Source organism: Aphidius gifuensis, linkage group LG4 (assembly GCF_014905175.1).
Source record: "Aphidius gifuensis isolate YNYX2018 linkage group LG4, ASM1490517v1, whole genome shotgun sequence".
In the NCBI taxonomy this organism is placed as follows: domain Eukaryota; kingdom Metazoa; phylum Arthropoda; class Insecta; order Hymenoptera; family Braconidae; genus Aphidius; species Aphidius gifuensis.
Window position 1 is genome coordinate 21,276,137 of NC_057791.1, and position 10,548 is coordinate 21,286,684.

Sequence of the window (10,548 nt, forward strand, 5' to 3'; positions counted from 1 at the left end):
ACTGGAAAATCGGGGCAGTTGCTGACAAATGAACCGACTGAACTATATGTATATTTTTTTTATTTTTTTTTATATTTCACTCGCTCATTCTCTTTACTTTTTTTTTCTATATAATAAATGTTCAAACGTGTTAAAGCTGAAGAAAACTAGTCGTTGAGTAAGATGAAAAATAAAAAAAAATAAATAAATGAGTTATAAAAAATAGACATGAGTAAAATTTAACATAATACTAAAGACTATTAATGAAACAAGAAAATTGATAAATTACATTAATAATCACTGATATAAATTGACTTGTCAAAGTGTCGAAATAAAGAGCGAGAAAAAAAAAATATTTTCTTTAATTTTAATTTTAATCAGAGGGAATATTTTTAAATTTCAAAATATCTATTTGAATTTTTAATAATAATATAATAAAATGAATTAAATATTTTTAATCAACATGACAAATTCAAGGCTCAACTATAAAGCTTCGTGAGAAAATGATAATCATTTTGAATATATACAAAAAAAAAAAAAAGAGCCTACCATAAAAAAAAAAAATAATTATCTTTGAAAATTTTGTTTCACAAGCATCTGTAGCCAATATATATATATTTTTTTTTTCTGTTCAAAAGAAATATATTTTTAGAACAGCAAAGAAACTATCTATATTTTTAGAGAGCTTTTTTTCGATATGTGTTTGAGCACTGGTACACCAGATACGAAAGTAAAAAAAATATATTAATTAATCTTTTGATAATATATATAATTTTCCTCTTCAAACTTTAAACTATATTAATATTTTAATTTTTTAATTTATCGTTTGATGATTTAGTTGAGTAAAATTAGTAATATTCAAGTTAAACAAGAATTTATATATTTTCACAAAATACCAATGAGGTATTCCGTCATATGGGTATGTATTTAAAGAGTCTGATAGTTATTTAATTTCACTATTTTATCTATACACTATTCACTTTTGATATATTATAAAAATTTCATTTAAACTGCACATACACACCCCTATGTAATTACTTACAAACAAAAAAGATAAAAGCTTTATTCTACCGAGCTTTTTGAGGCTTATAAATTTTTAAGTCGAACAAAATTCCATAAAAAATATTATCTTCTTGTTAACTGATTAAAAAACATAATAAATTTAACATTTAATTTTTATTTTTTAACAATACATAATGTAATAATAAATGACATTTATTTAAAATTTTTTTTTTAAATGAAAACAAAAGTTTTCACTATGGCATAATATATATATGTAAAGTTGGTTGACATTTTATGTCAACTTTAAAATTATAAATTCCATTGAAAGTTTTTTGATAACATAATATAATACATGAACAAAATTTAGTAACAAAAATAATTTATATATATATTTAACAATATTCATATGAGATTTATGTCAAGATTAAAATGTAAAAATAATAATATGATGATATTCAAAAGGTGATTGTGTTTAATTCTAACGGATAGCAATGTTTTCTCATTGTATAACTAAACTATATGTATTTGTAGAGTATTCTTGTGTATATATAAGTGTGTAATATACACAGTTAAAATTGGGATAACAGTGCAAAGTGGTACCATAGGAAAATAACGAGAGGAAAGGGGTAAAAGATCAGTAAAGAGAATAGTAGTAGATATAGTTGTTGTATAGTTACAGTCTGCAATGAGTTTGTTCGAAAGTGCCGTTTGCGAAATACAAACCAACATTTTGACTTTCTACTTTCTCAGTTTACAAATTCAAAACAAACTAAATAATGTGTCCACGCGTGTATACAGCAAATGTGTTCATTATACTCAAAACAATGAATTTGTAGAGTCTGTTTTGTCTATTTTCCATGCATTATTTTACTGTATTAAATTTTATACTTTTATTTATATATTTACACAAATGCTCGACTAAAAAAAAAACCACAAACAATTATCCAAAAAATAAATTAAAATAATTAACAGTATTTATTATCATAAATATTTATTTCAAATTGAATTTTAAAAATTTTAAAATTACCAATAATATAAATAATTACTATTTAAATTTTATTGATAAATTTTTCCCCAATTTTAATTAATATTCGGATAAATAATAAATTAAAAAAATATTATTTTTAATATTTAAAAAATATTTTTGTATTAATTATTCAATACAATCGACAGTTTTGGTAAATCACAATTAAAAAATAATTCTAATATTATGAATAAAAAAAAATAAATATAAAAAATTGATAAATTTAAAAAAAACTAAAATTCAATATTTGTAAATAAATACTTTTGTTTATTTTATTTAACAATTTTATTATTTAAAATTACATAAACAAAATTTTTAAATTTCATTCTCCTTTTTTTTCCAGATTTTAATGGATTACAAGAAATTTTTTTTCCACAATAAATAAATTCAGTGTTTAACAATAAAACTGTGTGTTGTGACAAAAAAAAAAAAATACAATAAGTGTATTAAATAAACATTTTGTGAGTGTTAATATATAAAGAAAAAAAAACCAAAACAAGATTGAATAACAGTAAATTGTTGTTGATTAAGGGATTTGGATAAATGCCCAGAAGGTTAATGTGTATTAAAAAAATAGTGTATGCATAAAACATGTGTTATGACGATAGTGTTAAATTGTTGTTATGCGTAAAATAGGAAGGAAGTGTATATTAAAATCACAATCATCTAATCTGGCTATAACTGCTGAGTATAAACGTGTTTGGAACGAAAACTATGTGGCACGATGAAGGAACCAAAAATCGGTGGCCTGTCGAGTGTTATAGAATTGGACAGATGCCAACTGAAAATTCCAATGTTTATAGTCCTGCTAACCTTCTTCGTCATACTCCCACATACTTCAATATCTGGTTTGTTAAATTAATTTATTATTTATATTATTATTTTTTATATTTACAAAATTTTTATTTTTATTTTTATTCTTATAATCGTCAGTTGTATATATGTACTATATAAAAACTTAAATGTACATGGCATTATTACATTATTATTAACTTTTAAAAGAATAAAAATAAAAAAATAAAAATAATAATAAAATGGGAAATGGGATCAGTCACTACTACGTGAACTATTTTTTTATTTTCCAAAGTAGTTTCATCGAATATAACCGACCAGAAGAAAACTTTTTTTTTTTTTTTTTTTCCTTTTTTTCTTTGAAAATCTTGTGTACAATATACATATACACAACGGTTATGGTTTCTGCTATACTACCATCATCAACTTGTCTTGAAATTTTGTACAACTTTTTTGCTATATATATATTTTTTTTTTTTTGGACAATGTTGGTAATCCTATGGATTTTATGAAATTTTATTTTCTTGAGTATTTTTTATTTCATGAAAAAAACGTGTTTTGAATATAAAAATTTTTTTTTAAATTGATAGATTGTTCGTGTCCATTTTATCCTTGCAATATTTATCATATTTATTTGTTTCTTTGCTCGGGTAAAAGATATGGAATATAACCACTATAAACAAAACCTTGAAATTTAAATGTAAGTTCTAACTTTAGGAGTCATTGTTTTTTTAACGAATTTAAGTTTAAAAAAAAATTAATAAAAATGATAAATTAATTATATCCCGATGACATAAATAACCGACCTTCTTGGACATAAGCCTTTTTCATTTTAATATCAAATACATAAGCCGTTGTATTTTTTTTCTTGTAAACATTTAAAATTCGTACAAAAAAATTGCCAAAAATATTTTCGTTAAGATGAATTGATTTATTTATAATTAATAAATAATTTTAATAATTTTTTTCATTTTTTTTTTCATTTATAATTACGGTTAATGACTATTTATTAATTTTGAATTTATTTTTATTTTTCATCGTGGCTAGAGTATGTGTATATTAAAAATAGAAAAAAAAAAAAAATTAAATAAATATAAATAAGAAATTTTTAAAAGGGGCTGGTGAAAAGTGCAGTGAATCATTCTATGAGTATAAATTAAAGCTCCGTCACAACCTTGGTTAATTAATTAGGCTAAATTGTCTTAAGCGTGAGTAACTGCCGGTGTATAGTTGGACAACCACGTTGTTCAAAACGTTTTATTATTGCTATATCGTATAGCTTAGTTATATAACGTTGTTCTTTTATTCAAGCTTGACACATTTTTTTCTCCTTTTTTTGATTTTTTTTCTACCTATTTTCACCAAATATGTCATCCACCGCAAAGTGATTTTAATTTTATATTATGAGTCGACAAGCTCTGCTTTAAACTATTATAACTTGGCACACTTATATCCAAGCTCATATTATTTTTAAAATTTATATAAATTTTATACAAAATATATCTTTTTAGCAAGAACAATTATTAATTTATTTTTAGAAACATTTATAGTAAAAAAAAAAAATGTTATTTTTGTTTTAGTTTTGATTAATGAGATGTTACAATAAAAATTATTTTAAAAAATTGTATTCGAATAATATATAAATTTTATTTAGCATACCACGCAAGCTATCGCTTTACATTTACTCAATAAAAATTCAAATTATGAGGTAAGATATTGAAAAAATAAAAAAAACAAAATTTAAATACTTTACTCATTTTTTATATTTTTTTTTTCGACTGAAATTAATTTTATGTAATTTTATATATCCCCGATATCTCATCGATCTTGGAATATTTAAAATATTTAATTTTTTCTTTATTTAAAATTTTTAAAATAGTATAATAATATTTTTATTTTTATCATCAAAGAGTTTCAATGTGAGCACAAGGGTGCTGATGTATAGTTGAGCATGAGAAATTGCATGATGCAAAACGCTTCAACATGCATATATTATTAAAGTATATAAATTGAAGAGGGTTTATAGGGGTGAGTTTAATATTACACTGGGGGAAGAACTTGTGGACACGTGTATTGTCATTAACATTCTCTGTATATATTTCCTTCAAGTGTTATCCTTAAATCTCTCGATTGACAAACTTTTAAGTTTCTAATCTAAATTAGAGATTAAACTCAAGAATATATCAAACTTGATATATGATTTTCACACATTTTTCTGTAATTTCTAAAAAAATATATATATTAATTTTCATTGACCAAAAATTATCAATTTATATCGGCAGAGATAATATTTAGTCTACACCATAAATTCATTGAAAAACTTTTATTAAATAAATTTTTAATATCGAAGAACGTTTTAAATATTGATTTAGTTGCATTAACAAATAATATTTATACCACGATTAATGCGTATATTTAATAACCTTTATTTTTTTATTCCCGTGTTTTAAAATTTTTTTGCGCCACTGATGAAAAACAAATTCTTTATTTTATTTGTGTCGTGGCTACACAATAGCGAGCAAATATACATCATTACACTGAAATAAATTCTTGTATTCAATCTGTATTGCTGAGCTTATCGCAAAATTTTTGAATTTCAAAGTTATTTATTTTAAACGCAGAGAAGACAGAAGGCCACTAAAATTTATATCAAAAATTTGTCTTTTTCTATAGCACTACAAACTGATATAAATTAACACGCGTTTTTCTGTTGCGTTTTGAAAAGTTATTAATAAAAATATAGAAACCATATACCTTGCGTGTTAAAGTTGTCAACTTTGACTGTAAATATCTCGAAAAATATATATAAAAAAAATTGAAAAAAAATTATTAAATGTAGATAATTATTTCATTTAAACATAAATAAAAAACTATTTATTATTTAATTTTTAATATCATTAGTTTTAAATCGTTTGTTAAATAAAAAAAAAACTTTTTTAGTTGATTTAACAAAAAATATTAATATGTATTTTTTAAATTAATAAATATATTTATAAAAGAAAATTATTAACAATTTATAAAATAATTATATTGATAAATTTTTAATTAAAAAAAAAAAAATTTTGATCTGTTTGTTAATCGAAAATTAAATTATTAATAGAAAAAATTTCCATTTCATTTGAATATAATAGGTATAGTATATATTGTCAAATGAAATATTTAAAAATTCTAATTTAATGTTCTTCCAAATTAAAAAAAATATCAGAAATAAAATTACAAAGAATTTATGAAAAAGTAATCATATTAAAAAAAAAACTCGACATATTTAATTGATAATAATACATCTATAAATTTTTAATTAAAAAAAAAAAAACAAATAAGTTTTGATTTGTTTGTTAAATGAAAATTAAATTACTAATAAAAAAAAATTTCATTTCATTTGAATATAATAGGTATAGTATATTGTCAAATGAAATATTTAAAAAATCTAATTTAAAATTCTTCTAAATTAATAAAAATATCAAAAATAAAAATTACAAAGAATTTATGAAAAAATATTAATATTAAAAAAATAATTTGACATGACTAATTGACAATAATACATCTATAAATTTTTAATTTAAAATAAAAAAAAAGGATAAAGAATTGAGATGGTATGTTTTTAGTCAGATAATTTTAATATAATACCAAAGTCCTGAAGTTGTTTTTTGAACGGTACCGGATGGTCTCAACTATTGCTTCATAGATCCTCTCAATATACCATCCTCTTCAACCCCTCCAACAAAATTACTTTTAATATGGATAAAATTCTTTGACTTTTGTCTTTAATAAAGTCAAGTTTTTTCATTATTTTTATTTGCCAGTTTTATAACTTTATAACTAATTCGATATCTACATTCAACTGAATTTCATTATTTATTTTTTTTAATAACTTTTATGAAGATCAAAATTAATATCATTACAAGTACATCTATTTAGTGTTTATATATTTTATTTTTGTTGATAGCAGCAAGCAGTTGGATAGCTTCTCGTGTTTATTTTTCATTTCAATACTCTATAAATTTGAATAACAAAAAATAATGTAAATTTAAAAAAAAAAAAAATTGCGGTAATTGTTAAACTAGATTTTTCTGATGGCATAATATACGTGTACATGAAGATGAAGATTATGTAGCAGGCCTTAGTCGTTGATTTAGGGTCAGTGTTATTCTCGGCTGTCCGTGAACAAACGAATGTTTTCCTGTTCGTGCTCAGTAGAATTCTTGATGTAATCTCTTTTTTTTTATTCAATTTATTTATTTATTTTTTCACACTATATATTTTTTAGCAGTCTTTTTGATATTTTTTATTTCATTCTTTAAATCATTTTTTTTTTTATTCTATTTTTTAAATTTATATTTATCGATTGTAATGGAATTTAAAGTTTCTAAAATTAGCAGTAAATAAATATAAATAAAATCAACTAAAAAAAAAAAAAAAACATTTTATATAAATAATGAAAATGTTACTTGTTTATGTATTTGAATTATTTATTATTTTTATTTGTAAACTTTTTTTTTATTTAAATTCCAGTGTCGAGTGTTTTAGTGATTTTTTTTTTGTGTTGAAATTTTTTTTTCCTCTTTTTTTTCATTTCAAACAAGTAGGCGTTTTTTTTTTTTTTCTAAATATTTTAAGTTTCTAGAATGTTGTTGACTTTTGTTGACACCTAGATGAATTCATTGCTTGATATTTTTATATATTTTTTCTGCTATCTATATATTACATTTCAACTGTCTCTGATTTGTGTAAAAAAAAAATCACTTGCTCTATTTTTTACTTACCCTCTTTGGACATATTTTCCTTACCTTTTTAAGTTTATTATTACGCGGAATAGGTAATGAAAAAAAAAAAAAAAAAAGAAGCCTTTAACGAAAATAGCACAGTGAGAAGTGAAATAATGCTAATTATAAATAAAAACATATACTTTTATATAGAAGTTGAAACACACGTGTGACGAGGCGGAAATGAGAGTAACTAAAAAGAAGGCAAAAATAAAAAAAAATATATATTTTTCTTTTTATAATGTTGAGAGGGAGAGTAAACTGCACGATGAAGCGTGTCAAAAAAAATTCTTTTGCTCTCTTCTTATATGTGTCCTTTCAACCTACTCACACAATGCAATTTTATTTTTTTTTCAACTTTGAGTGTATGTACATTTATATGTTGGCATACTTTTAATGTTAAAACTCAGCAAACATGTCAATTGTGACTTGCTTAATATTACAACAAATACATTAACTTATATATTTATTTAAATATAAATTTATATTCTTGGATCTTCTACTGGTAACGACTAGTTCTTGGGAAATATAATTCGATTATTTAAATCTTTAACAGCACATTTAGTTCCTTCAACTAATTTTTTAATAGAACTAGTGTGAATTCTAAAATTTGTCTCGTTTGGATTGATTGTACCTGTCCAAACTTTTTGTAATGACATAGTCATTACCCACAATTCATCTTCAGCCTTTGCCAACTGAATGATCTGAAATTATTTAAATATATATTTATTAATTTTAATAAATCAAAACTGTCGATAGAAAACATTTATTACTTTAACACCTGATGAAAATTGTAATGTGTCTTTATCAGCAACAAGAACTTCAAGATTTTCTTCACCATACTCGGTAAATTTTTGGCTATTCCAACAACCAATTGCAACTTCTTGAACAAGCCCATAAAATAATACACCATTATTGTCCATAGCTTGAGCTGAAGCTTGTGCTTTTCTTGTTTTTGAAAATGATTTAAAATCTCTTGCAGCAGCATTTGAATTATTTTTAAAAATATCATAATTTCTAGATAAAAAATTAAATATTATTATTGTAATTAATTAATTTATTTTCGATTTAATAAAGCTAAAACAATATCAACCTTAAAATTGACGTAGAAACGTAGCTTTCAACATTACTAGCAAGTGAATGAAAATACAAAATTCTATCACCATTTTTAATTGGACCCAATGCATGAGCAAAAATACCATCCATTAAATCAAAACTTATTCCGTTGATAGTTAGTATTCCAAATTGTGGATAAGGATAAAATAATCTATTTTTAATATTCCATGATCTTTGATTAACATGATCATAGACAATTAATTGAAATGCATCAACATCTGTTATGTAAACAAATGTATCCTTACATTTTCTTTGTGGATCACGAATATCAACAACTAAATTTATCAAATTTGATGTATTAGTCAATTGACTTTGTGGAAATTCGTATCGATGAATAACTTGATCAGTTTTTAGATTGAAAACTAATAATTTAGGTTGACAAAAACGCTGGGCTCCAATTTTTCCAGTATCTAGAACCCAGAGTCTTCCACACTCATCAATCTATCAAAATATAATTAATTTTAATTTTTATATTTTGTGGTAATATAATTATCATTCAGATTGATTTTCAACTTGTTGGTATAACTTACTTTGATACGATAAACGTTTGTAATTCCTTGACAATTACCCAGTCTGTTCATTTCCCAATTTGGAAATGGTTTTATAATTGGAGGTTTACGATCATTACTTGTGAAGTATCCAAGAGTTGCTGGTACACCATATTGAAATCGTGGTATCGTGATAAATATTTTTTTTCCCTTTGGTACTAAAAAGTAAATAATAATTTATTTTTATTTGAATTAAAAAATTGTTTAGAAATTTTAATTTACTTTCAATAACATCCATGTCGAGTGGAACTGGAACACCAGGAATAAAATCACCTTGATTTATTGACTCTTGTCTCTTACGTGCATTTGGAAATTCGAAATCAAGTGATGACCACGAAAAACTTGTTGGAAATTTATCCCTGTTATAATTAGCATTATCACGTTTCTTTGATAATACACTCGATACCAACAAACACATAAAATTTAAATATATGAACTTCATCTTGAGACTTGTCTGAAATAAATATTAATCATAAATCGAATCAATATTTTTTGAATGCAAAAAAAAAAAAATAATTAGAAATAAATATTTGCACTCCTCTTGTCTATTTATTTATTCAATTTTAATTGAAAATAATAACTTACCATTCGTGAGGTGAATTGAAAATTGGTCACTGTATTGAACAGAATATTTTCAAGAAGGATTATACTGCGTAGATAGTTGTCACTTGGCTCTTGCCCTGCAATAAATTTTTATCCTTTTATATATGACAAATGCAGCTTACATAATTCAGGAATTTGAGTTATCGCGTTTACCTTGGTCATTGTCATTAAATATTTGATAGTTTAAAAATTTTTTATTCGTTATTTTTGTAAATTTTCAAATGTCAATGTTTTTATTGACATAGATAACGTCAGTTGCAATTTTTTTTATGTATGCAAATTTATAAAATAATTTATGCAAGTTTTTAAATATCAAAAAATTATTGCTGTCTATTTTTTGTTTTTTTTTTTTTAATCAATGATTTCATACTTACTTTAAATTTTGAGCTTGAAATTTTAAAAATAAATAAAAACATAAAATACAATTCAATATTATGCAATTATCAAAATTTATTTAAACTTTTTTTTTAATTTGACTATGAAACACTTGCGTGTCAATTTTATATCTACCTTGAAACACTAAAAAATAAAAAAATAAAGTCAAAGAGAAAAATAATGATTGGTATGGGAGGAACGCTTACCTCCTGGGGCATATATATATTTATTTTTTCATATGTACATTCAATACTTTAGTCAGTATATATACCTTTTTTTTTCATTTTTTTTTTGTCGCTTATATGTCGACTGTTGCAGCATGTTTATATTCTTCATATCATGCACA

At 22.9% G+C, this 10,548-nt stretch overlaps 1 protein-coding gene across 1 annotated transcript; it reads right to left on the bottom strand.

The window, feature by feature from the left end:
• Positions 1–8,072: 8,072 nt before the first annotated feature.
• On the bottom strand, positions 8,073–9,989 carry LOC122854044 (protein yellow-like). Its single transcript, XM_044154456.1, has 6 exons — positions 9,981–9,989; positions 9,447–9,678; positions 9,207–9,382; positions 8,654–9,117; positions 8,334–8,577; positions 8,073–8,264 (listed from the first exon to the last, which is right to left on the bottom strand). Exons 1-6 carry the CDS (start codon positions 9,987–9,989, stop codon positions 8,073–8,075), a joined length of 1,317 nt encoding a protein of 438 aa, XP_044010391.1.
• Positions 9,990–10,548: the final 559 nt, after the last annotated feature.

Coding starts and splice junctions, on each gene's coding strand:
- LOC122854044 (XM_044154456.1), bottom strand. Junction 9,118..9,206: donor CAAACGTTTATCGTATCAAA/GTAAGTTATACC, acceptor ATATTTTGATAG/ATTGATGAGTGTGGAAGACT. Junction 8,265..8,333: donor AATTTTCATCAGGTGTTAAA/GTAATAAATGTT, acceptor AAATAATTTCAG/ATCATTCAGTTGGCAAAGGC.